Source organism: Protopterus annectens, chromosome 1.part0 (assembly GCF_019279795.1).
Source record: "Protopterus annectens isolate FY-2018-M chromosome 1.part0, PAN1.0, whole genome shotgun sequence".
Taxonomy (NCBI): Eukaryota; Metazoa; Chordata; order Ceratodontiformes; family Protopteridae; genus Protopterus; species Protopterus annectens.
The window spans coordinates 1872426958-1872454894 of record NC_056725.1 but is presented as its reverse complement, the minus strand read 5'-3'; the positions used below and the strand labels follow the sequence as shown (position 1 = coordinate 1872454894).

Genomic DNA, 27937 nt, shown 5'->3' with positions numbered 1-27937 from the left:
CCAAAGCTTTGATATTTATTTAACTCAGGTAAGTTGCATTGTGTTTTACCCACCCAGCATTGTTAAATTTCAATAAGTATGCTTTTAAGATGTTTCATGCATTAGTTTTTTTTTTTTTTTGCCTGTTCATAAAACATCCAGCTGGTAAAAGAACATTGTGGCCACTCTATCCCATTCACTGTCCTGTTCTAGATTTATTGTCTCTCTAAGCTTGTCTCATTCAGTCCTTTTTGTGTGTCCTTTGTTGATGCTGCATCCGGAACCATTTTTTGTCTTTTGCATGTTTCACAGACTAATAAATACACTGCACTGTTGGGAAGCGTACCCCAGCCACAGCTTTCCTATAACAATGAAACATAAACCTTGAACATTTTGTTTGCCATGTGTAAATGAATGTTAATTTTGTGATTGCTATGTTTCTTCAATTCAGCTTTAGCACATCTCATTTTCTGCATGTCCCTACATTGCACCTTTCTATCCACCCCTCAAAATTCTTAACAAAGTTTTCTTTGTCATATTTTCCAGCATCTTCATTTCTATTTTAGATGTACTTTTATAGAAACTTGCATATGTAAATTATTTGCAGAAGCTGTTGTTTGGAAGGAGTAGTGACTGTATTTCAATGTTGCATACAGATGTGTCATGAAGTGGCTAGTAAAGGATTTTGGTTTCTTAACTAGTGATATCTGTTGCAGTATTACTGACTGTTGAGAATATTCTGCCAAGGATAGCTGTATGGCCAGCATACCGTAGCCTGGGCACCTTTCTCTTCTGCCTTGCATGCAGCGTGTGACCCAAGAGTAGAAATGCTAAGAGGTACATAAGGAAGACGTAGGCACAAATTCCCTCAGAGCTTCTTGCTGTCAGCCCAAACACTTAACTCTCTATTCAACTTTGGTCTGTCAGCTGTACAGTTTTTTTATTATTTTCCTGCTAAACCGCTTCTTTCTTCCCATGCATTGTCCAGTGATAAAAATAGTAGAACTGTAGATAGGTATGGCAAAAAAGTGTCTACATCCACCACCTTATCCTTTTGTGCTTTAAAGTATTAGATTTGTATGACTGGATACCTTTTCTCTCTTTTGAAGGCCTTGAACAACGTTTTATTAGAATCCGAAAATAAAACTTGTGCTGTTTCTCTTCGGAATTCTGTCTTGCCATTTGCAAGGCACTTGGTAATTGCAGTTACAACGCATTTTATACATCTTCAATGGCAGCTGCTACTTGATCTGTACTAGGAAGATTCGTTTTGGCTTAGGCTCCAGTCTCTACTGGAAGATGTTAAGTCCAAACTTTGGGACTCCACTATGGACAAAGAGCACCTTTTTGGATCTGCCACTACAGATCTTTTCAGAAGTTTACAGGAGAAAGGCAAGAAAATGCATAATTTCAAACAAATCTATCTTTCTGCTGTTCCAGTGACTTATATTTGTCTGCCCCACCCCCACTTTGACCAAGCCCCTGTTCTTTCCAGGAAAGTATCCCCCTCCCCTCTCCCTGTAGGGGTATAGATGACAACATCCAAATGGGTCCTCTAAATCAGTCAGAAAGGTTACAGAATGACTTGGGTTGTTCCTCTCCTTCTTTCAGAAATCCCTTAGGCTTCACAAAATCCTTCCAGTCCTTCAGGACCTTTTCTCTCACGGAACAAAGTAGTTGATGTTCTTCGTGTTTCACTGTTGCAGTCTTCACGTTTGGGTTATCTGCTTGCAGTAGCCCTCAGTCAGCCTGATTAACAAAGTCTTGTGTCCTGTGTCGGTTGCTGTCCCTTCTTCCGTGACGTGCGGTCGGCAGGGGTAAAAAAACATGCAGTCGACACCATTGCATCAGTCTTTCTTGCTGTGCAGTGCCCGAAACAGAAGCAGTTCACAAGTGCCGGTTGGCCGACTCCTGAAATTTTCGTTTTCGAGTTTCAGAACCGAAGTCTTCAACTAAAAGCTAAGTACCCCGTTGAGGAATCTTTTTCTTGCTCTAAACTGATGTCAGTAAAAGTAAATAATTGTATTTCTTGTGGAAAGCAAATACCTCCTAAAGATTTTCATTCATACTGTATTCATTGCCTAGGCCCTGACCATGACGTACCTTGCTGTCAGTTTTGTGCCTTTTTTAAACCACAAACTGTCTGTTGTCTGCATATTTTCGCTTCTAAATATTTTGGTACTCGGTTCAGTTATCCTGATATGTTTCTGGTAAGCCATCCATCTACAGACATTCTGAAAAAAATGCAAAGATAAAGACAGAGACAGGCCACCTAGGTCCAAAGCTGCCGACGACGCTTCTCCTAAGCCAGTCACCAGTTTGCCGGTACTCAGTGAGGCGCTTTCGCAGCTCCTGATAGCCACTTCTTCAGATTCGCAGGCCTCTACTGATACCCATTCGGAGTCCGGTATGCCACAAGATGCTTCAACTGTGGAACCTGCAGCTGTCTACCTTGGATGGGTCTGGAGCCGCTGTGCAGATACTGGCTTCTGAGGGTGTATTCAGGCTTACTTACTTGCGTATTAAACCAATGCCATCTTCTTCTTCAAGGCCTCAAACTCGAACCATGCCTAGAAAACTGATGGCCAGACCGCATGGTCAGGCCTCTATGCCTAAAAATCAAATGATAAGAATGGCTGAAGACCTTATTATTTTAATCAGGAAAAGTCTGCCTTCCCCCTCTAAGAGACCTAGGACTGAGTTTGCTTATGATACTTCTGACCAGGATTCTGAATTTTCTGTTTCCTCTGATAACCAGGAAGTTACCCTTATCTACCTATGAGGATTCTGATGATGAGGACTCTATTCCCTCTGCTTCCCCCCAGAGGATTTCTCTCTTGATGAAACCTTGCATACACTTAGGGAGCATTTTCTTTGGGAAAGTCAGGATTTCTCTGATTCTAAAAAGAGGTGTAGGGATTTCTTATTCCTGCCACAGCACAGGCCTTTAGCCATACCTCCTGTACTAGACATTGTTGATGATGCCTTTGCGGAATCTAGCTTGGCCTCTTGACTCTCTACCTCCTGCTCTCAGAAAAACCTGGTAGGTATTACAGGGTCCCTGACTCTCACAAGTTCCTTTTTAAAAATCCTACTGCGGATCCTGAGACCATTTCACAGGGACCCAAGGACAGTAAAGCTACTACTGCCAAAATCCCACCCCCTCTGATAGAGACTCCAGGGCACTGGATAGATGGGGTAAGAAGGTATAACTTTAAACTGCCAGTTTCATATGTTAAAGTATCAGCAGCATATTATTGGATTGCTTAAACAGAAAATTATGTTGATTCCTGATTGTGCTGAAAGTAAGGATTTACAGGATTTACTGCATTCAGCTGAACAAGTTGGAAAATATACTTTGCAGTGTGGTTTTGATTCTCTAGAGACATCTTGCAGGGCTGCTGTAACTGGGTCTGTACTTAGAAGGCATGCCTGGCTTAAGGAGCAATCCTTGCCAGATCATGTTAAAGCGAAATTACTAGATGCTCCCTTAAACCAGGACCACAGGCAGAATAAGTTCTTAAAAAGATGGAGGAAAAAGCTAAATCTGTGCAAACTGTTAAAAGATTTTTTACAAGTACAACTTCCAAGATTTAGTAGGCATTGGCCTTCTAAGAATTGGTCCTTTCCTGCCTCTTCCAGACAGTCTCAGTCCAAACCAGATCCAGCAGAGCTCCCAGGCTTCAGTCCCAGGGTACGCACAGGACTAAGCAGTGGGGGGGCCTCCACTTTCAAATCTGCAAGTAATAAAACTCCCCCCTATGGTAAGCTGTCTCAATGACTTACTGACTGCCCCTTTGGGTGGAAAGATTCCTCTTCATGCAGAGAACTGGGAATTCATTACCCAGGACAAATTGGTTTTAAATATAGTGTCCACGGATACAGATTTCACTTCCATACTTTACCAGCACCAAGTGGGTGGCCAGATCTCGCCCCAAATCAGTGAGCAGAGGCCCAAAAGCAAGTACTTTCTCTCTTAAGCATGGGGGCTATTCAGTTGGTACCAGAAGAGGAAAAGGGACAAGGTTTCTACTCGAGACTTTTCCTGATACCCAGAAAAGACGATTCATGGTGTCCTATCCTAGACCTGTCTACTCTAAACACCTTTTTGGTGATTCCAAAATTCAAGATGCTGACTCTTCACCATTTGATCCCTATGCTAGGCAAAGACACCTGGTTGGCAACACTAGATCTAAAGGAAGCATACCTGCACATGCCAATCAGGGACTCATACAGAAGATACCTTTGCTTCAAAGCAGGCTACACGCACTATAAGTTCTCTGCACTGCCCTTTGGTTTGTCTACTGCACCCAGGGTATTCGCAAAGTGTCTAGCTCCACTCATTGCATTTTGCAAGCAAAGAAATATTCAAATATACCCATACCTGGATGATTGTCTTTGTACAAAGGGTGCTAACTTGCCTGGGGTACACCATAAACGAAAAGAAATCACACCTGGTACCCTGTCAACAAATTATATTCCTGGGAGCAAGCTTGAATACAACTTCCCAGATGGTTTTCCTCACGCCAAAGAAACAAATTCATTTGACAACCTACTTCAGACAAGTGGCCACAAAAACCCTGCTATCTGCAAGGCAAATAATACAAGCCTTGGGGTTTATGGTCTCCTGCATTCTTCTAATTCCATATGCAAGACTGCATATGAGGAAACTACAATGATATCTAAAAAGCCTATGGTGTCAACATTTTCAGAATCTAGAAGCAATAATTCCTATGATACTTTGCCTATGCCTAGAGTTCCTTTGGTGGGCAGAGGCCTGCCACCGGAACAAGGGACTACCATTCACACAACCCCCTGCTGCCCAAACCCTAACAGACACATCGGGGGGCTCACCTGGCAGGGAAGTGCATTCATGGCAAATTGAACCCAAGTCAAATGCACCTGCATATCACTCAGAAAGAAATGTTAGCTGTACCGAATGCTTGGACAGCCTTCAAGGACAACTAATGGTAAAGATGGACAATGCCACTGTTATGTGGTACATAAGCATGGGTGTACCCATTCTTACCCCCCTCTGCAGACTAGCCATGGCATTGTGGAACACAGCCCTGAGCTACCAAGCACATCTACAAGCTCAATTCCTGCCAGGAAACTAAATACACTGGCAGAAGAACTAAACAGAAACCTCATGGACCCACAGGAGTGAAAACTGGAACCAAGGATTTTCAACATGTTGACGAGCAAATGGGGGGAGCCCAGATATAGACCTGTTTGCCTCCCCCCAGAACTATCAATTGGACAAATTTTGCACAAGGACTCCCCACAAACAAGCTTGGAAAGTGGATGCTCTGTCCTTCAGCTGAAAAAACTATCAGTTTATGCCTTTCCTCCTCTGCCTCTGTTCTCCAAAGTACTACTAAAGATCAAACGAGACAAACCAGGGACTGTTTTGATTGCACCAGACTGGCCATGCCAACACTGGTACCCCTCTTGCGCAGTTTGTCACTATTGCCCCCATGGCACCTGCCTCTGACTCTTACCCTGTTGTCTCAGCAGGAGAACCAGATTCTGCACCCTTAGCTTCAAACACTGAACCTAGCAGCCTGGCTAATTACCTAATCACTACTTTACAATCCCTCAGTAAACCAGGGATGGATATTTTAGAGGCAAGGCCTAGTACTAGAAAAGATTCTGTGCCTGGAGCCAGTCTCAATGGATGAGCACAGTACTGCCCAATTTACCTCAGATTTTACAATACTTAACTGAGATGCTTCACAACGGCCTGTCTTTTTCCTCCTCCAAAATTCACGCCTCAGCCATTTCAGCTTATTATAACACAGAACTTCCCCTCTTTCATCCACTGCTCAAGCAGTTCCTCAAAGGGGCCAAAAATTTACGACCACCCAGGAGAGCTCCAACTCCAGCCTGGGACCTTAACTTTGTATTGGAGAAACTCACTCTTCCTCCTTTCCAGCCAGCTGCTACTGCAGACATAATTCTTTTCTTGGAAAACCGCTTTCCTTTTAGCAATCACTTCGACAAGAAGCGTATCTGAATTACAGGCCCTTAGGCAGTGGAACCTTTCATCATCTTTCATGCAGACAAGGTATCCCTCAGCAGCAATCCCTCCTTCATGCCCAAGGTGGTATCCAATGTGGCCCTTAATCAGTCCAATCATTTGCCAACCTTCTTTCCTAATCCACAGAACAAAGGGGAACGGATTCTGCACTCCTTAGATGTGCACAGACAACTTAGATTTTACTTGGACAGGACTAAACCTCAAAGGAAATCTGAACAACTGCTGGTGGCATTTGCTGCAGGGGCAGAGAGGAAGGCTATTTCAAAGCAAACCATTTCCAAATGGATAGGCCATTGCATTCATTTCTGTTACAAGCACCATGGAAAACCTATTCCACAAGGGATCAGACCCCACTCAACCAGGGCTGCATCTACCTCTACAGCCTATCTCAGAGGCATCCCTACCAGGTACATCCTAGAAGCTGCTACCTGGAGTTCTGTACATTCACCAAGCATTACCATCTGCCTATTTTCTCTAAATCCAGAGCTGGCTTTGCCACTGCAGTCTTGCAGGGCCTTATAGCTGGTCCTAATGCTATCTGAATTCCTCCTCCCATCCTTAGCTTTGGGAATCTACCCAAATGTAATGACTGCAACAGTGAAACACGAAGAACATAGTACAGTTGTGTACACTTAATATAAATGTAGATGTTAGTGTATTCACAGTTGCAGTCCTAGTTACCCTCCCTCCAGCCCCCTTACTTTTTTTGGCTGTACCTCTACTCTCCTTTACTATGCTCAAAAGCTTTTTGGTGTATTTGCTTTTTTGTTGGAGGTATAACCTTGTATATTTATCGATTTAATTGCTTCCCATTTGGAGGCACCCGACATCTGGGGCAAGAAAAACTGATGTAATGGCGTCGGCTGCATGTTTTGTACCCCTGACGACCTGATGTCACGGAAGAAGAGACAGCAACTGACGCAGGACCCAAGACTTAGTTAATCAGGCTGACTGAGGGCTACTGCAAGCAGATAACCCAAATGTGATGACTGCAACAGTGAATACACTCCAACATCTAAATTTATGGCAAGTGTACACAACTGTGCAGCCTCTTCCCAGCATTTGGGAGCAGAGTTCTCTTCCAGACTACTGTTTTTTTTTCGGAAGGAAATTGGAGACCTATTTTGGATCTGTCCTTTTCAGCAATTTTCTGAAGGTTGCAAGCTTCAAAATGTTGAGTCTTCAATCCCCGTTCCAGTTATCTTTCCTCAGGCTTTTCTAGTGACTTTGAGTCTAAAGGATGCTTACCTGCATATTTCTATTCACCCAGACTTCAGGGAGTTAATATTTTGTGCATTACTATTTCACTTTGTGTTTTGCCTTTCCAGCGCCCTTAGGAAATGCACAAAGTTCCTGGCTCATTGTATTACCTATTTCAGACTTCAGTGTATTGAGATTTCCTCTTACCTGGATGATTTCTTGATTTTAGACCCATTTAAAGGAGATTCTCCTGAAGCATTCACATTTCGCAGTGGACCTCTTACACTGTCTAGGTTTCACTTTAAACTTCAAAAAGTCTCTCTTAACCCCATCCCAGGGCATGTTTTTCCTAGGTTGCAGGCTCTAGTACTTTGTCTGGAAGAAGGAAAGCATTCATTATCCAAGTCCAGCTCTTCACAGAGCATCTTCAGTCTGATTTACCTTTGGGTATGACCTCTGTAAGAGAGATTTTGAGAGCCCTGTGTTATGTGGCATTGACAGTTCCTATGATATCCTTTACAGACTTCATTTGAGGAAGAATCAGTGGCATCTCAAGTCAATTTGGAGTAGGCATTGCCATCCTCTGAACGTCCCAATCCCTCCCTACCTACACTCAGAACAGGCAACTCAGATCATTCTCTTCCAGAGTTCCATGCCCAGAAGCATGAAAGATTGATGCCGTATTGTTCTCATGGAGAGGAAAATTCCTTTATGCTTTTCTTTCCCTACTCTTGGTCCAAGTCCAGAGTCTTACTCTTGACTCTTGGCCCAAACAGCACTAGTTCCCTCTTGTCTTTCACCTGCAAGGACAGTCATCACAAGTAAATTCACACAAGGACTCTCTCCAATTCATTCAAACATCAAGACCCTTAGCTTAACTTTTTTGATGGTAGGGATTTTGATTCCACTCTGGCAGTTGATTTGTATTAGTGAAGGACCTCGCACTCAGTTCTTCACATAAGTGGACATGTCTGTTATGGTTGACAGGGGAAATGCGTGTGGGAATGGCCGATGACCTGACATGTATGCTGATTTCCATTTGACATAATCCACACATTGGTTGTACCTGTGTCCCCTTTGAAAAGTTTCTGTGAAAACTCCATTGCTAGTGCAGCTACCCAGTCAAAATCACATGTATTAATAAACTGTAAAGTAATGAAATGTGGTAGTTTGTAATACTTCCGGATCGTTACAAGCTGGCTGTTTTATTGCATGTACAAAACCAAAGTTAAATGCAGATAGGTTTCTGTAAAAACATACTATTAAAACTACAATGGAGGCCAGCTGTTGCACTTCCAAACCCCTGTAGAAAGACGGAACCCCTTCACAGTGATTTGAGTATGTGGAGAGGAAGGTCCCCAGCACCCACAGTAAAGTAATCTATCTAGAAAAGTTGACACTTGCCTGATTGCCAAGTGTATCAGTCTACAGCTGAATTCACATCTGTGTGTGTGTGTGAGTATACACACACACACACACACACACACCGTTCCCTTCTGGCCCGTTATTGTAACGTTTACTCCACTTTCACGCATCAGGTCTTCAAAACATTGCCATTAAGCCATTTCCTTACGTTATAAGCTTGAATGCCAGCAGGTTGCCTAGTAATGATAGTCTTGTGAACTCTGACGCTGTCATTGGCCAGTTTGATGCCTTCGAGAGATTTTGCATAGGAAGTGGCATATTGAGTATATTGTTCCCTCCGTGATGGGCAACATTCTGAAAATACGCCCCCTACATTTTCATAGTTTCTTTTGTTATAAGGTAACATTTGAATGGTGAGTGCTTCCTCATCTGGAGTCAATTTTTCATATATACTGAATGGGACAGTTCCTTTAACATGCAGTCTTTACAGAGATTAACCCCATAAGCTTTTTACAAGTGTACTCTGGGTTCTATGGTGATGTGCACAGAGATTAGCACTGTTAATTCATCAAACATTGCTCTAAGATGAGTAAGAATAGAATATTTACAAATTTCAAAATGCATTTCACCAAAATGGTACAAGACGTCTAACAATCCCCTTCTTATTCTAACCCTTACCCTGTTTATAAGACCACAGAATGGTAGGAAATACAAGGGCCTTGTTCATTTCCTTAAATAACTGGTTTACGATTTTTTTTAACAAACTGTGCCAACCCTGGGCAGATACATGACCTTTAGTTACCGGTAACGGACGTTAAGGCCGTTTTCAATGTGCAATCATTGCACAGTCCAACAAAGACATCAATATTCATGTTTGGACACAAATTAATATTTATTAGTTAATCGTGACGTCAGAAAATTTGAGGGGGGTGGCTTGGGCAGGACTTGCTACTGTGCATCCTGCGAGGTACTTCACTAATGCAAAGTCCTGGCACCTTTCCGGAGGGTGCGCTTTTGGGTAATTCGGGGGCCTAGAAAGCCTGCAACAAGAAAATCTTAACTTTCTAATGGAAAATATTTTCTTTATGATGTTACAAGAAGAAATGGGGACACTTCCTCAACTGGTTATTCCTGATATTTTCTCTCGTCTGACGTGGAATTTTCTTCTAACAAGGCACATTAATCAACTGTATCTGCCTGTCCTCCCTTAAATCCACCACATTTTGAGATCCTGCAATTTTTGAAAGGTGCCCTACATATTCCTCCTGTGAACCTGAACTGTGTCTTAAAAAAAAACTCATTGTTCCTTTTGAACCTGCTTCAGCTCTTAAGTTCTGCAGTTGGAAGACTGTTTTGCATGTGGTATTGACTTCAGCCAAGCACTCATGGCCTATATGCACTTTTTGTCCCTCAGTTTTCACAAGGGCAGGGCTTAACCCTAGGACTGAATGAGCCTCACTTTTCACAAGGGCAGGGCTAACCTCGGACAGAATTTCAACCTTCCCACTGTTTTTCCATCTCCTCAGAATGAAGGGTCAAGACTCCTTCACTTTTTGGACATCTGTAGGCAACTCGTATTTTAATTTGACAAAACTAAAGACATTAGCAAGTACCATGGCATACCAGGAAAAAAAAAACAGCTGTGGCCCAGATGACCCAGCTTCGATTAATGGCTTGCGTATCTTGAGGCAGTGGCAAGCAGGGATTTGGGGGGTGCCAATCCAGTAAGGGAGGGTGTTTGTTGAAGACGCTGCTTGAGGGGAGTAATAATTAAGGTTGCCACCAGTGCTGCTGTCAGCAAGACAATCATGTTTTAAATGTAATGATTCTGTTGCCCACATTAGAAAGAAAGGGGCATACACAGTTCTGCTTCCATCGTATCTTTAAATTGCCAAGGAAAAGCTGCACTCGCTTCCAGCTTTTTCTCAGCAGTTCAGAATTTCAGTTGTGATGTCACCAACCTAGAACATCAGCTGTTCCCTGTTAGGTATGAGTGGCAAAAATCATGTAGGTTTGGCTGAAATTTGTGCAGGGAGTGGGGATCACATGAGGAACAGCGCTACGTAACACTTTCTCAGTGGTTTTACACCTGTGGGGGATCATGCATTTTAGCTCTTGGTTAAAGATATTTTTACTTTGGACAGCTTTGACAGTAATGACATTTTCTGTGGATCGTTTTTTCCCTTATTCTGTGCTTGTGCATTTCAGTAGCTTTAAGGTTAGTCTCCCAAGCTGTGTACTCTGACACCCATCGCCAAGTCCTGATAAGGTGAATTTCCAATGCAAGCGCAAACTACCTCTCCAGCGGCGAGTACAGGCATAGCTGTAAGACAACATGCTTTATGAGGGTTTACGAGGTCCTTCAAAGCATGTTTTACCAACAAATCCATTGATGGGGCTACCTTCTTTGGACCATGTGAAAGAAACTCTAAGCCGTAGTGAGCAGGAAGGAAAGACTTTGTCCGCAGTTGGGATTAAGTTTTCTGCTCCTCAGACATTGTTTTCCAAGACATAGCGGGGAGCTACGAAGATGTGGTTCCGGAGGTCCTCTTCCAGAGGCAGGGTGAGAGGATTCAACCGCCGACACTGCCCTAGAGGTAGGGGGGGCCTGCAAAATCAGGGCTCAAGGGAACCATTCTCTGAGCAGTCCTTTCCTTGCTCCTGAAGCGTTGTTCGACTGCCCTACCCTGGAGTCAGTCAAGGGCCGTCTTTCCCTTCACCCACTAGCCTGGCCAAGCATCACCTCTGATCAGTGCGTATTAATGATAGTTTCCAGGGGTTATTTCATTCCCTTTTTTCAACCCCCCTCCTATACAAAGCTATCTCCCCGACATACCACCCAGCCAGAGGGAGTTGGCCTTCAAGGAAGTTGTCCATCTTCTTCAAAAAAGAGCCATCCAAGAGGTGCCAATGGTACAAAGAGGAACCCGAGCTTACTCCCGCTTCTTTTTAGTGCCAAAAAAGACCAAGGACCTGCATCCTATTCTGGACCTCTGAGAGTTGAATCTGTCAGTCAAACGTTCTGGATGGTCACTTTTCAGTCCATTCTGCCCCTCTTGTGTAAGGTTGACTGGATGTGCTCAGTGAATCTCCCAGATGCCTACTATCACATCAAGATAGGCATTTGAGTAGACATCTTTGCTTCTGAGTTGGGGTTAATCATTACCAGTTCAGAGCCCTGCCTTTGGACTTAGCACAACCCCCCCCCCCTCACCTCCCCCGGGTGTTTACCAAATGTATGGCAGTGGTGGCGACTCACCTAAGGCTGCAGGATTTCCAGGTCTTTCCATACCTCAACAGTTGGCTCCTCACAGTACCCCCAAGGTATTTGACTGTCCAAACCTATCAAATATGTCCTCCTCCTCCTCCTGTTCAGCCAGTTGGGGATTACAGTGAACCTCTCAAAGTCAAATCTGGTTCCCCTGCAAAAGTTAGAGTTCATAGTAGTCTACTTAGACTCCGTTTCGGAGATTGTAGCCTTGCCTCTGTGCAGTGTTCGGCTGATCCAGGGTCAAGTTATGCAAATTTTAAATCTTTCGAGTCCTCCAGCCCACTTGATTCTTTGGACCATAGGATGTTCTTCGTGTTTCACTGTTGCAGTCATAACTGTAGGGTGTTCCTGCCGGCAGGCAGCCCGAGGTCGGCCAGAATTCCAAAGTCTGGGTCCGGCGTCGGCTGTACCAGCAAGTACCATGACGTCAGAACGCAGAGGTAGAAAGCTGACAGCCGACGCCATCTTCTCCAGTCTTTCTTGCCGTGTGGTGGAAAGCAGCTCGCAAGTTGTTGGTTGGCGGATTCTGGACAACGTGCTTTGCTTGTCGTCGGTCCGAAGACTTTTTTCTTCTCTTCTCAAGCTAAGTACCCCGTTGGGGAAACTTTTTTTCTTGTTCCTCCGATGTCAGAAAAAGTTAATAATTGTATATTGTGTGGAAAACAAATACCTCATAAAGATTTCCACTCTTACTGTCCTCCTTGCTTGGGCCCTGAACACGACGTTTCTTGCTGTCTGTTTTGTGCCAAGTTTAATTCTCGTACGATTAAGCGTAGGTACGATTGGGCCTTGAATTATTTCGGTAGACGGTTCAATTGTAGGATGTCGTCGGATACTTTACCGACAACCGGAATTCACAAAAAACGCAAGGACAAGGATAGACCTCCGAGGTCCAAACAGGATACTTTGCAGCCAGAGCCAGCTTCGGGTTCGGCTGTCGTCAGTGAGGCGCTTTTGCAGCCCCTGTCGTCAGCCACTTCGGAACCGATGGCCGACACGGACTCCCATGGGGAGCCAACTAGGCCCAGTATTTTATCTGCTGCAGGACCTTCGGACGTCGCTCCTTCAGATGGGTCTGGAACCGCTGTGCAGGTACCGGCTTCTGAAGGGGTTTTCAGGCCTTCTCATATCACTATTTCTACAAAGACAAAGGCAAAGTCAAAGACTCCTGTTAAGCCAAGGGTTTCTTTTCAAGCTTCTTCGGATTCAGCTCCCAAGACCCAGAAGCAATTATTAAGGATGGCTGAAGATTTGCTTACAATGATTAGGGGTTCTCACCCTCCTCCTGAAAAAAGGCCTAGACAGGATATTCCTTATGATTCCTCTGATCAGGCTTCTGTGTCTTCAGTCTCTTCCTCGGACCAGGATTATTCTTTTCCTCCTTATGAGGATTCTGATGCAGAGGACTCTATTCCCTCTGCTTCTCCCCCTGAAGATTTTTCTTTTGGGCAAACCTTGCATGAGATGAGAGAGCATTTTCATTGGGAAGGTCAGGATTATTCCGCTTCCAAGAAGAGACTTGGGGAATTTCTCCTTCTTCCACAACACAGACCTTTGGCTATTCCTCCTGTTCTTGATATTGTGGATGATGCTTTCTCTGAGGCTAACCTGAATCCTGATTCCTTTCCGCCTGCTCCTTCTAAGCCGGATAGATTTTACAGAGTTCCTGATTCCCATCAATTTTTGTTCAAGAACCCTTCTGCAGATCCTGAAACTATTTCTCAGGGTTCCAAGGCTGCTAAGGCCGCTTCATCTAAAAATCCTATTCCCTCTGAAAAGGATTCTCATGCCTTGGACAGATGGGGCAAAAAGGTGTATACTTCTGCTACTCTTTCTATTAGAGCTTTAAATTGCCAGTTTCATATGTTCAAGTATCAGCAATTTCTTTTGTCTGTTTTAAAACAAAAACTTTCTGCCTTTCCTGCATGTGCAGAGGATAAGGAATTACAGGATGTACTGCATGCAACTGAACAAGTTAGCAAACATAGTTTACATTGTGGTTTTGATGTCTTGGAGGCTTCTTGTAGGGCTGCAGCCTCAGGTACTGTTATCAGGAGACATGCTTGGCTTCGAGAGCAGAATTTACCTGAGCAAGTTAAGGCTAAATTGTTAGATGCCCCTGTTCAGCATGATGTTTTGTTTGGATCTAAAGCTGAGGAGGTTATTAAAAAAATGGAGGATAAAGCGAAATCTATGTAGACTGTTAAAGATTCTTACAAGTTCAGCCCCCTAGATTTTCTAGAAATTGGCCCTCCAAAAATTGGTCCTTTCCCACGTCTGACAGGCCTCAAAGGGGAAGATATAGATGCTCCAGAGGTCAGGCTCAGGCCTCTTACAGGTCCAGACAATGGACTGCTTCATCCCCTAGAAGGGGAGAAGACAGATCTCAATCACAAAGGAAGCAGACCCAATGACTCTCTCTGCTGGGCTACAGGTCCTCCTTGCCTGGAAGCCCCTCTCGGAGGAAAACTTTCTCTTTTCTACCAAAATTGGACTCATATTACCCAAAACAAATGGGTTTTAGACGTGATTTTAAGAGGTTACAAATTCCACTTTCATACTCTGCCAAGGTCTATCGGTTGGCCAGATTTGCCAAAACATCAATGGTCAGAGGCCTTAAATCAAGTGGACGCTTTATTGGCCATGAGAGCCATAGAGCCTGTTCCACTTTCAGAGATGGGAAAAGGTTTTTACTCAAGACTATTTCTGGTCCCAAGAAAACAAAACTCATGGAGACCTATTCTGGACCTTTCAGTATTAAACACCTTTCTGGAAATTCCAAAATTCAAGATGCTTACTCTACAACAACTTCTTCCAGTGCTCTCCCAGGATGCTTGGATGGTGACATTGGACTTAAAGGAAGCCTACTTACACATTCCCATCAGGCAGGAACACAGAAAATACCTCAGATTCAAGGCAGGTTCGAGGCACTTTCAATTCTCTGTACTGCCCTTTGGCTTATCTACTGCGCCCAGAGTCTTTACCCAAGTGCCTGGCTCCAGTAGTAGCTTATTGCAGACTCCAAGGGATTCAAATTTACCCCTATCTGGACGACTGCCTTATTCAGGCCGACAGCAAAGACCTTCTACTTCAGCATCTGCATTTTGTTCAACGTCTTCTACTTCTACTGGGGTTTTCAGTGAACACAAAAAGTCACATTTGATCCCCTCTCAGCAAATGATCTTTTTGGGAGCTCTTCTAAATACAAGCTTGCAAAGGGCCTTCCTCACTCCAGAAAAACAATTACAGCTGGCCTCAATTTTCAAAACCTTGGCTACTTTAACTCATCTCACTGCAAGGAAATTCCTGCAGGCATTGGGCTACATGGCTTCTTGCTTTCTGTTGATTCCAAATGCAAGGCTTCGTATGAGAAAACTTCAATGGTACCTAAAGAGTGTATGGTCACAGCATTACCACAGTCCTGGACACAATGATTCCACTGATTCCCTGCCAACAAAAGGAGTTCCTTTGGTGGTCCAGGGCTTGTGCTTTAAACAAAGGGAATCCCTTTCGTCTGCCTCAACCTTCTCAGATCATAACCACGGACACTTCGGATTATGCTTGGGGAGCTCATTTTCTAGATATTTGACAGCAGGGCTCTTGGACAAAGAAGCATCTTCTCTGGCACATCAACTTGAAGGAAATGTTGGCAGTCCAAAATGCTCTTCTAGCCTTCCAGAATCTTTTGAATCCAGGGCCTCTTCTGATTCGTACAGACAATACCACAGTCATGTGGTACATAAACAAGCAAGGGGGCTCTCACTCTTACCCCCTTTGCAGACTAGCCATGAATTTATGGGACACGGCTCTAAATCTGAACCTGCATCTTCAAGCTCAATTCATTCCAGGAAAACAGAATCTCTTAGCAGACAGCCTATGCAGAAACCTTTTGGATCCTCACGAATGGATGCTGGACCCCAGCTTATTCGGCAAGATTACTGCAGTTTGGGGTTGTCCTCAGACAGATCTGTTTGCATCCCATCTCAATCATCAGTTGCCTCTCTTTTGCACCAGGTCCTTCCACAAAACAGCTTGGAAAGTGGATGCCCTGTCATTCAGCTGGAGGAATCTTTCGGGATATGCCTTCCCTCCTCTTCCTCTTCTGCCTCGGGTGTTACTGAAAATAAAACAGGACAAACCCAAGATTATCATTCTGATAGCTCCAAATTGGCCTCGGCAGTTTTGGTATCCAACTTTAAAACACCTATTCTTGGAACCTCCTTGGATTCTACCTCTGATCCCTTCTCTTCTGTCCCAGCATCAGGGTCAGATGCTACACTCTCAAATCAAGACTCTATGCCTGGCAGCTTGGCTCTACAAGGGCCTTTGATTCCTTCTGCTCTTCCCAAACAAGTTTTGGATGTTCTTTTAGAAGCTAGGCGGCTTAGCACTAGGAAATCTTATGCTTCTAAATGGAAAAGATTTTGTATTTGGATGCAGGACCGAGGTTCTAACCCTCTTTTGCCTGATATTTCCTCCATTTTACTTTACCTCTCAGACCTTTTGCTTAAAGGCCTCTCCTTTTCATCCATCAAAATTCATGCTTCTGCTATCTCGGCTCATTTCAGCACTGATCCTCCCATCTTTTCTCACCAGCTGGTGAGACAATTTTTGAGAGGGGCTAAGAATTTAAGACCTCCTAGAACTCCTCCCGTTCCTGCTTGGGATCTTAATTATGTCTTGGAGAAGCTTACTTTGCCTCCTTTTGAGCCTGCTGCGGCTTCGGATATCAAGTTCTTATCCTGGAAGACAGCTATTTTATTAGCATTGACTTCTGCCAGAAGGGTTTCAGAGTTGCAAGCTCTCATGGCTGTGGAACCATATATTATCTTCCACCAAGACAGAGTTTTCTTGAGGACCAATCCTACATTTATGCCTAAGGTGATTTCGAAAGTGGCTCTAAATCAGACTATTCACCTTCCTACCTTCTTTTTAATTCCTCAAAATAAAGGGGAAAGGATCTTACATTCATTGGACGTACACAGACAACTATGATTTTACCTGGACAAAACTAAAGATTTCAGAAAATCTGATCAACCGCTTATCTCTTATGCCTCCAGTTCTCTAGGTAAGGCTATTTCAAAACAAACTATTTCCAAATGGATTGCTCATGGAACAAGGTTTTGTTACTCTCACTATGGGAAACTGATTCCAGGTACTGTTAGAAGTCATTCTACTAGAGCAGCTGCCACTTCAGCAGCTTTTCTCAGAGGAGTTCCTACCAAGGACATCTTGGAAGCTGCCATTTGGAGTTCAGTGCATACTTTTTCTAAGCGCTATAATCTCCCTCTGTATTCTAAGTCTAGGGCAGGCTTTGCCTCTGCTGTTTTGCAGGGTCTTCTTGCTGCCCCTTCTTCTGCATAACCTCCTCCCTCATTCACAGCTTTGGGATTCTACCCTACAGTTATGACTGCAACAGTGAAACACGAAGAACATAGTACAGTTGTGTACACCCACCATAAATGTAGATGTTCGAGTGTCTTCACTGTTGCAGTCGGTGTTTCCCTCCCACCAATCCCCTCTTATTCTTGTTTGTTCTCTCTTCCACTTCTTTTGTGGTGTATTTGTGTTTCCTTTTGGACACCTATTGTTTTTTTGGGGGCTTCTGACATCTGGGGCAAGAAAGGCTGGAGAAGATGGCGTCGGCTGTCGGCTTTATACCTCTACGTTCTGACGTCAGGGTACTTGCTGGTACAGCCAACGCTGGACCCAGACTTTGGAATTCTGGCTGACCTCGGGCTGCCTGCCAGCAGGAACACCCTACAGTTATGACTGCAACAGTGAAGACACTCGAACATCTACATTTATGGTAGGTGTACACAACTGTACTATCTGTGGCCGCATCCATATAACTTGTGCCACTGACAAGGTACCATACGCAGGTTTTTCAGTGGACCCTGGCAGTTCAGTAGTCTGTTCTGACTCAGCCTATGCTGCGTCCATAGAATTGATGCCAGTGTGCAGATGATACCTTCTCTGGTTTCAGTCTGACGATTTTCTGTTAGGCAGGCCCTTTTCAACCCTCTGCCCAAGGCCACAGTGACCATGAACGCTTCCCTTTTGAGGTGGGGGTGCATTTCCACGGAGAACAGTTGAAGGTACGTGGTCTCCAGAGAGACCAAGTTCCACATAAATATCCTAGACTTGAGAGCAGCCCTTCTATTGTTGCAAGCCTTTCAGGGCTGCCTCCATCTGGGGACATTTGCAATTCTGACAGCATGACGGTGGTCTGGTATATCAACAAAAGGGGGAACACATTCTTACCCGTTGTGCAGAGAGGCCATGAGAGTGTGAGAATGGGCAATGTCCTCCAGGAGCTTTCTTCTTGAAGCTCATATTCCCAGGGACCCATTCAGCAGAAACATATTGAATCCTCACTGTTGCTCCCTCATTCCAATGGTGGTGAAGTGCATTTTCGATCTTTGGGGTCAACCATGCTGTGACCTATTTGCCTCCCCAGCCAGCAGCATGTACTTCTCCCTGATCCCCCCACCTGGGGAGTCACTCAGGGATGCTCTAGTCCACTATTGGCCTCCGGGTCTCCTCTACGCTTACCCTCTTATATCCCTCTTGCGTCCCCAAGGTCTTGCAGAAAGCGTGTCTCCTGAGGACGTCCCTGATCCTCATTTCCCTTTCTGGCCTTGTCAGCCGTGGTTTCCCTTCCTAAGGTTTTACCTGAAGTATCCCATTTGGATAATGGATCCCCATCAGGATCTAATCTCCCATCTATTCGGGTTCCCCTTCCCAGTCTTCTGACCCTTTCTGTAACCGTATGGTTTCTCCAATTCCACTGATTTCAATCAGTCCAGGCTAGCTTCCCATATCAAGAATACTATGTTATCCTTGCAAAAACCTTCCATCAGAAAGTTTATATTAGCAAATAGAAAAGGTTTTCTATCTGGCCTAAGAGCTGGAATCTGGACCACTGTTTTTGCGTCTGTGGCTGATTTTCTCTTGTTCTTGTCCTCACCCTTTCAGGAAGGATCAAGATTTTCTACTGTTAAGCTTCAGTTGGCGGCAATTTCTAACTTTCATCATAATAGCAAGCCTGCGTTCTCTTCCAGACTCTGTAAGGCCTCCGTGAAAGGCGTGTTCCTTATAAGGCCACCTGTTAAGGATCCCTCACCTTCTTGCTGCAATGTCTGACTCGGAGCCCTTTTGAGCCTGCTAGTTCATGCAATTTCATATTTTTGTGATGGAAAATGGCCTTGCTAGTTATAACCTCAGCTAAAAGGGTGTCTGAGCTACAAGCCTTTCTGTTCCTCCCCCATATATGGTCTTCTACAAAGATAGTGTCCGTTTGAACAAATCCTTCCATTTTGCCTAAGGTCTCCACTGAGTCCATTCTCAGTTATTCCAATAAGAGAGAGTACATTCTGCATACTTAAATGTACATAGGCAATTGTGATTTTGTCTGCATAGGACTAAGGAGTTTCACAAATCAGGCCAGCTTTTTATGGCTTTTCCCCCAAATAAACGTTTCTTTCCAGCTTCTAAAGTGACCAACTCCAAATGGATTTCTAGCTGTATTTTGACAGTCTACTCTACACCAAGAAACATCTTGAGGTTCCAGGAAAGGTTAGAGCTCATACTACTAGGTCTGTGGCTGCTACTTCTGCCTTCATGGCCAAACTGTTCGTTGATGATATTTACACTGACGCCACTTGGTCTAATACGCGCACCTTAATATCCCATTACAAGCTTTATTTGGTGTCCATGATCAGAGCTTCCTTTGGTTCCATGGTGCTTTGACACGTCCTTCCTTGAGCCCTCCCAGAGTGTATTGTAGCTGGAGACTCTGACCCTCCTGTGAGGAATAATGACATGGATAACATCAGATAGAGTTATGTACTTACCACAACTTGGTATCTGTGTTATCCTTTGTCATTATTCCTCTCATTTCCCTCCCACCACCACCCTCCTTGTTGGATCATCTGAGGAAGTTGGAGTGTTGTAGGTCCAGGATTTTTCTACTTTCTGGGTCATAGTCATCCTGACTATGTTAACAAACTCTATCTGAGGGTTAGAGGTCAGCAAGGGATTATGGGAGAGGGAGGAGCTTGAGCTTTCCATCTGTCTGAGCTAAAGTTGCAGGCTTGGTTCCAGTACCCTACTGTGAGGAATAAAGGCATAGGCTAATACAGATGCCAAGTTATGGTAAGTACATAACTTTTTTCCCCTCATTCCTTGCCTAAAGAGGGGAACGGCTCTGGTGAATCCAACAGATAGACCTAAATCCTGGTCTACCCGTGCATCCTCTCACCCCAGTCCTAGAACTCTACACAAATGCATCAGACATGGGCTGTGGAGCAGCGTTGGGCAAATTCACTGTTTAGGGAATGTGGTCTCCCTCTCAAAAAACAGAATACATCAGCATAAGGGAAATCCAAGCATTGCTGCTAGCTATACAGTCATTTCAAACTCTCCTTTGCCCAGGTCCTCAACAACTGTTCACAGATGGCATGACCATCCTCTTGTATGTGAACAAGTAGAGGGGGACCAAATCCTATCTTCTTGGAAGGTTGGTTTTGCTGTTCTGGTATCAGAGTTTCTTGCCCAATACCATATGACTAGGCAGTGTACAATCTCTCCAACCGAAATCTTGTGGCAGACTCTTGAAGCAGGTCTCTGACTCATTCCCATAAATAGATGCTTTACAAGGATGTGTTTCTGGATGTAGTCCACCAATGGGGTATTCCTCAAATAGAATTATTTGCTTCTCCCCTGAACAGACAACTTCCAGAATTTTGTGCCAGAGTCTAAAGTCCACTGGTTTGAAAGGTAGGACCCCCCCACTTCCTCTTGGAAGAGGATGTTTCTCTATGCATTCCCCCCTCTTCGTCTTATACAAAGATCCTGTTCAAGATTCGACAGGACCAACCAAAAATCTTGCTGGTGACTCCCTTTTGCCCAAGACAGCACTGGATGTTCTTAGTGTTTCACTGTTGTAGTCATCACATTTAGGTTATCTGCTTGCAGTAGCCCTCAGTCGGCCTGATTAACAAAGTCTTGGGTCCTGCGTCGGTTGCTGTCTCTTCTTCCGTAATGTCAGGTAGTCAGGGGTATAAAACATGCAGCTGACACCATTACACCAGTCTTTCTTCCCTTGCGGTGGCCGAAGCACAAGCAGTTCGCAAGTACCGGTCGGTCGGCTCCGGAAAATTTCGTTTTCGAGTTTCAGGGTCTGAAGTCTTCAGAAAAGCTAAGTACCCCATTGGGGATCCTTTTTCTTGCTCTTAAACAGATGTCAGTAAAAATTTAATTGCCTTATCTGTGGAAAGCAAATACCTCATAAAGATTTTCATTCGTACTGTATTCCTTGTTTAGGCCTAGACCACGATGTCCCTCTCTGTCGTTCTTGTGCTTTATTCAATCCCCGAACAATTCGTTGTCAGTCTATTTTTGCAGCAAATTATTTTGATACTCTGTTTAACTATCCAGAAATGTCGGTAAGCCGTCCGACTACTGATATTTCGAAAAAACTTAAAGAGAAAGACAGAGACAGACCACATAGGTCCAAAACTGCCGATGATGCTCCCGCTAAGCTAGTCGCCAGTTTGCCGGTACTCAGTGAGGCGCTTTCGTAGCCCCTTATACCCGCTACTTCAGATTCGTAGGCCTCTATTGAGACCCATTCGGAGTCCAGTATGCCGCAAGATGCTTCTTCGACTGTGGAACCTGCGGATGTCTCTACCTTGGATGGGTCTGGAGCCGCTGTGCAGGCATGGCTTCTGAGGGTGTATTCAGGCATACAGACATGCATTTCAAACCAACGCCATCTTCTTCTTCACGGCCTAAAACTCGACCCATGTCTAGAAAACAGACGTCCAAACCGCATGCTCAGGCCCATATGCCTAAAAAACAAATGATAAGAATGACTTTGAAGACCTTATTACTTTAATTAGGGGAAGCCAACCTTCCCCCTCTAAGAGACCTAGAACTGATTTTCCTTCTGTTTCTTCCGATCGGGTTTCTGAAATTTCTGTTTCTTCTGATTAACAGGATTTGTCCTTATCTGCCTATGAGGATTCTGATGCAGAGGATTCCATTCCCTTCTGCTTCCCCTCCAGAAGATTTTTCTTTTGGTGAAACTTTGCACACTCTTAGGGAGCATTTCTGCTAGGAAAGCCAGGATTACTCTGACTCCAAAAAGAGGCTTAGGGAATTTTTACTCCTCCCTCAACACAGGCCTTTTGCTATCCGTCCTATTCTGGACATTGTAGATGATGCCTTCTTGGAATCCAGCCTGGCCACAGACAGTTTAACTCCAGCTCCCAGAAAACCTGACTGGTATTGCAGAGTACCTGACTCACTCAAGTTCCTCTTCAAGAATCCTACTGCGGACCCAGAGACCATTTCCCAAGGACCTAAAGGAATTAAGGCTACTACTGCCAAAAACCCTACCCCCTTTGATAAAGATTCCAGGGACTTGGACAGATGGGGTAAGAAGGTATACACTCCTGCTACTTTGGCCATTAGGGCCTTAAACTTCCAGTTTCATATGTTAAAATATCAGCAGCATATTATGGGACTACTTAAACAGAAAATTATATTGACTCCTGACTGTGCTGAACATAAAGAATTACAGGATTTAATGCATTCTGCTGAAAAAGTTGGTAAACATACTTTGCAATATGGTTTTTGTCTCTCTAGAAGCATCTTGCAGGGCTACTGTCATTGGGTCTGTACTTAGAAGGCACTCTTGGCTTAAGGAGGAAAACTTGCCAGATCATGTAAAAGCTAATCTATTGGATGCTCCATTAAACTAAGACAAGCCTGTTTGGCAACAAAGCAGAAGTCCTTGAAAAGATGGAGGAAAAAGCTAAATCTATGTAAACTGTTTTTCTTGCAAGTACAGCCTGACAGATTTAGTAGGCATTGGCCTTCTAAAAATTGGACCTTTCCAGTCTCTTCCAAGCCTTCCCAGTCCAAACCCAGGAACAGCAGACCAACTAGGCTACAGTCTCAAGGCACCTGTCCCAGCAGAAGAAAGGGGACAAGGTTATTACTCAAAACTCTTCCTGGTACCTAGAAAAGACAGCTCCTGGCGTCCTATCCTGGACCTCTCTACTCTAAACACCTTTTTGGTTATCCCAAAATTCAAAATGCTAGCACTTCAACAGCTGCTTCCTTTGGTAGGCAAAAATGCCTGGTTGGCAGCCTTAGATTTAAAGGAAGCTTACCTACACATTCTAATAAGAGAATCTTGCAGGAAATACCTACGCTTCAGAGCAGGCTCCGTGCACTGTCAGTTCTCTGCACTTCCCTTTAGCCTATCTATTGCACCCTGGGTATTCACAAAGTGTCTAGCTCCAGCCATTGCATTTTGCAGGCAGAGAAACATTCAAATATACCCATACCTGGACGATTGTGTCTAATTCAGGCAGAAACTCAGGACATGCTATTAAAACATCTGGCATTTGTAAAGAAACTTCTGACCTCACTGGGGTACACCATAAACGAAAAGAAATCTCATCTAGTACCCTGCCAACATATTGTATTCCTGGGAGTAAGCTTGAACACAGCTTCCCAGATGGCTTACCTCAAGCCATTTGACAGCTTACTTCAGATTACTGGCCACAAAGACCCAGCTATCTGCAAGGAAAATCCTGCAAGCCCTGGGGTGCATGGCCTCTTGCATTCTACTAATTCCATATGCAAGACTGCATGTGAGGAAACTACAATGGTATCTAAAAGCCTATGGTATCAGCATTCTCAGGACCTGGAGACAATGATTCCTATCATTCCTTGTATAAAGACAGAGTTCCTTTGGTGGGCAGAGGCCTGCCACCTAAACAAGGGGCTCCATTTCAACAAACCCTGACTACAGACTCATCAGGCTATGCATGGGGGGGCTTACTTGGCAGGGTGGTGCATTCAGGGCAAATGGAACCAGAGTCAGATGCACCTGCATATCAACCAAAAAGAAAGGTTAGCTGTACAGAATTCCCTGACAGCCTTCCAAGACAATTATTGGTAAAGACAGACAACACCACTGTTATGTGGTACATAAACAAGCAGGGGGGGAACCCACTCATACCCTCTCTATAGACTAACCATGGCTCTGTGGAACACAACCCTGAGCTACCAAGTACACCTACAAGCTCAATTCCTGCCAGGCAAGCTAAATTTACTGGCAGACGACCTAAGCAGAAATCTCATGGACCCATACGAATGGAAACTGGAATCAAAGATATTCAACCTCTTGTGGAAAAAATGGCTTACTCCAGAGACGGCCCTTTTTGCCTCCCCTCCGAACTACCAATTGGACAAATTCTGCACAAGGACTCCCCACAGTCAAACTTAGAAAGTGGATGGCCCTGTCCTTTACCTGGGAAAGCCTCTCAGTTTATGCCTTTCCCCCTCTGCCTCTTCTCTCGAAGGCTCTGCTAAAGATTGCTAAAGATCAAACAGGACAAACCAAGGACAATACTGACTGCACCAGAGTGGCATCATCAGCACTGGTACCCTGTCTTGCGCAGTATGATACTGCTGGTTCCATGGCATCTACCTCAGACACCTTCCCTGCTGTCCCAGCAAACAGGCCAGATTCTGCACCCTCAGCTTCAAACACTGAACCATGCAGCCTGGCTAATTCCTTGAGCTCTCCAATAGCATCCCTCAGTAAACAGATGCTAGATGTCATTCTGGAAGCAAGGCGACCTAGTACTAGAAAATCCTATGCTGAAAAGTGGAAAAGATGCTGTTCCTGGAGCCAAACTCAGGGGATGGGCACTACAGTGCCCAGCTTACCTCATATCCTTCAGTATTTAACAGAAGTACTCCAGAAGGGACCTATCCTTCTCGTCTATCAAAATTCATGCCTCTGCCATTTCAGCACATTATAATACTGAACCAACCCTCTTCTCTCACCCACTGTTAAAGCAATTCCTCAGAGGTGCTAAACATTTTAGACCCCCCCCCCCCAGGCGAGCCCCTACTCCAGCCTGGGATCTTAACTTTGTATTGGAAAAGCTCACTCTCCCTCCATTTGAACCAGCTGCAACTGCAGAGTTGAAATTCCTTTCTTGGAAAACAGCCTTCCTTCTAGCCATCACTTCAGCTAGAAGAGTGTCTGAATTACAGGACCTTATGACAGTGGAGCCCTTCATTATCTTCCATGCAGACAGGGTTTCACTCAGGACCAATCCTTCGTTTATGCCCAAGGTGGTGTCTAGTGTGGCCCTAAATCAGTCCATTCATTTGCCTACTTTTTTCCCGAATCCACAAAACAAAGGAGAGAGAATACTGCACTCTTTGGATGTGCACAGACAACTTAGATTTTATTTGGACAGGACTAAGCCTCTCAGAAAATCTGAACAGCTACTAGTTGGCTTTACTGTAGGGGCAGAGGAGAAGGCCATTTCAAAGCAAACCATCTCTAAATGGATAGCCCATTGCATTTATTTCTGCTATAAGCACCATGGAAAACCTACCCCAAAGGGGATTAGATCACATTCCACCAGGGCTACATTTACCTCTGCAGCCTTTCTCAGAGGAGTCCCTACCAGGGTCATCCTAGTAGCTGCTACCTGGAGCTCTGTACATACATTCACCAAGCATTACCACATGCCTATTTTTTCTAAATCCAGAGCTGGTTTTGCCACTGCAGTTTTAGAGGGCTTAATACCTGGCCCTAATGCTCCCTAACGTCCTCCTCCCTTCCTTAGCTTTGGGAATCAACCCAAGTGTAATGACTGCAACAGTGAAACACGAAGAACATAGTACAGTTGTGTACACTTACCATAAATGCAGATGTTTGAGTGTATTCACTGTTGTAGTCCTGGTTACCCTCCCTCCAGCCCCCAACTTCTCTTGGCTCTAACTTTTCTTCTTCTTTGGTGTATTTGAGCTTTCTTGTGTATTTGCTTTTTGTTGGGGGGTGTAACATAACATATAATTGCTTCCCATTATGGGGACACCTGACATCTGGGGCAAGAAAAACTGATGTAATGGCATCGGCTGCATATTTTATACCCCTGATGACCTGACGTCATGGAAGAGGAGACAGCATCCGATGCAGGAATCCAAGACTCTGGTATTCAGGCCGGTTGAGGGCTTCATGCAGGCAGATAACCCCCAAATGTAATGACTGCAACAGTGAATACACTTGAACATCTACATTTATGGTAAGTGCACACAACTGTACTTTGACACTTTGAAGGCTTCCTGCAGGGCAACAGCCACTGGTTCTGTTATTAGAAGGCATGCTAGGCTCAGGGAACAGCCCCTTTCTGAACCTGTCAAATCTAAATTACTGGATGTGCCTTTGCACAAGGACAATCTTTTTGGTAGCAAAGCAGAAGTGGTGTTGAAAAAGTTGGAGGATAAGGCCAAATCTATGCAAACTGTTAAGGACTTTCTGCAGGTTCAGCCTCCTCGTTTTAGTAGACATTACCCTTCTAAGAATTGGACTTTTCGTGATCCTAGTAAACAGGGTCACTCTAGGCCTAGGGGTTACAGGTCTTCTAGGGGACAGACTTCCCCTCAAAAGGCTAAGCACTGGCAGGCTTCCTCTTCAGTATCTGGGAGTTCTAAGCATACTTCCCAAAGCAAGCATTCCCAATGACTCCGGCCTTCCCCTGCCTGCCTCCCTCTGCGGGCCCAGGGTTTCCTTTCGGGGGAAGGTTAGCCCTTTTTGCAGATGTCTGGTCCACCATCACAGACGACAAATGAGTGCTCAAAGTAGTTTCCCAAGGCTACAAGTTCTCCTTTCACACCTTCTCTGTCCACCAAGGATACCCAGATATCCCCCCACATCAAAGGGCAGAAGCAGAAAAACAAGTTTCTTCTCTAATAAACCTGGGAGCAATAGAGCCAGTTCCTGCACTACAGATAGGCCAGGGTTTCTACTCGGGACTTTTCCTGGTTCCCATAAAAGTGGGCACCTGGCACCCTATTCTGGGTTTGTCCATTCTAAACACTTTTCTGGTGATTCCCAAGTTCAAAATGCACACTCTTCAGCAGTTGCTGCCAATGCTGGCCAAGGATTCCTGGCTGGTGACTTTGGATCTCAAAGAAGCTTATCTGCATATCCCAGTAAGGGAAAGCTACAGACATTTCCTTTGCTTTAGGGCAGGGAAGTGGCACTTCTAATTCTCTGCACTGCCCTTTGGCATATCTACTGCTCCCAGAGTTTTTAACGAAATGCCTGGCTCCAGTCATTGCTTTTTGCAGGCAAAGAAACATTCAGATTTACCCTGACTTGAATGATTGTCTTATTCAAGCAAACTCTCCAGAGCAACTTCTAAAGGATTTGGACTTTGTAAAGAACCTTCTCATCTCTTTGGGCTACACTCTCAGTGAAAAGAAGTCAAAATTGGTACCTACCAGGGAGATTGTATTCGTGTGAGCAAGTCTGAACACAGCCGTCCCGATGGTATTCCTCCCTAAAGAGAAACAAGTGGATCTTTCGTATACTTCAAGAATTTGGCAAGCATGACCCAGCTCTCTCTGCAAGGCAATTCCTGCAAGCCCTGGGATTCATGGCTTCATATATTCTGATGATTCCATATGCCAGACTGCAAATGAGGAAAATGCAATGGTACCTCAAAAACCTTTGGTGTCAACACACTCAGGGTTTAGACTTGATACTTCCTCTGATTCCCTGCCTGCAGACGGAGTTTCTTTGGTATGCGACGGACACTCACAGAACAAAGGCCTGCCTTTTTGTCCACCTCCTGCTAGCCAGACTCTCACCACAGGTGCCTCAGACTACGCTTGGGGTGCACATCTAGAGGCAGATGCATTCTGGGGACTTGGAGCTATCAACAGGTTCATTTGCACATAAATCTGAAGGAATTGATGGCAGTCCAGCAGGCCTTGATGGCTTTCAAGCATCTACTCTCTCCTGGTACTCTTCTAGTCAGGACAGACAACACCACAATCATGTGGTACATCAGCAAGCAGTGAGGGACTCGCTCTTACCCGCCCTGTGCAGACCAAGCATGATACTATGATCCATAGCAGCTTGCATCGGCATTCATCTGGTAGCTCAGTTTCTTCCAGGAAGGCTCAACATCTTGGCAGACTGGTTGAGCAGGCAGGTCCTGGATCCTCACAAGTGGCAACTAAACAAGACC

The 27937-nt window shown here is 44.6% G+C and overlaps 2 protein-coding genes across 3 annotated transcripts in view; one reads left to right on the top strand and one right to left on the bottom strand.

Annotated features, from left to right (window-relative positions):
• NIPBL (NIPBL cohesin loading factor) overlaps nucleotides 1–27937 on the top strand; it is a 4951262-nt gene that overhangs the window by 3204715 nt on the left and 1718610 nt on the right. The window contains exon 26 of the mRNA XM_044076429.1: nucleotides 1–28. This exon is cut by the window's left edge and continues 75 nt beyond it. Coding sequence (XP_043932364.1) covers nucleotides 1–28 — 28 coding nt within the window. The remainder of the gene's footprint in view (nucleotides 29–27937) is intronic.
• The window catches only part of IST1 (IST1 factor associated with ESCRT-III), a 1439276-nt gene that overhangs the window by 374218 nt on the left and 1037121 nt on the right, over nucleotides 1–27937 (bottom strand). The window lies entirely within an intron of this gene.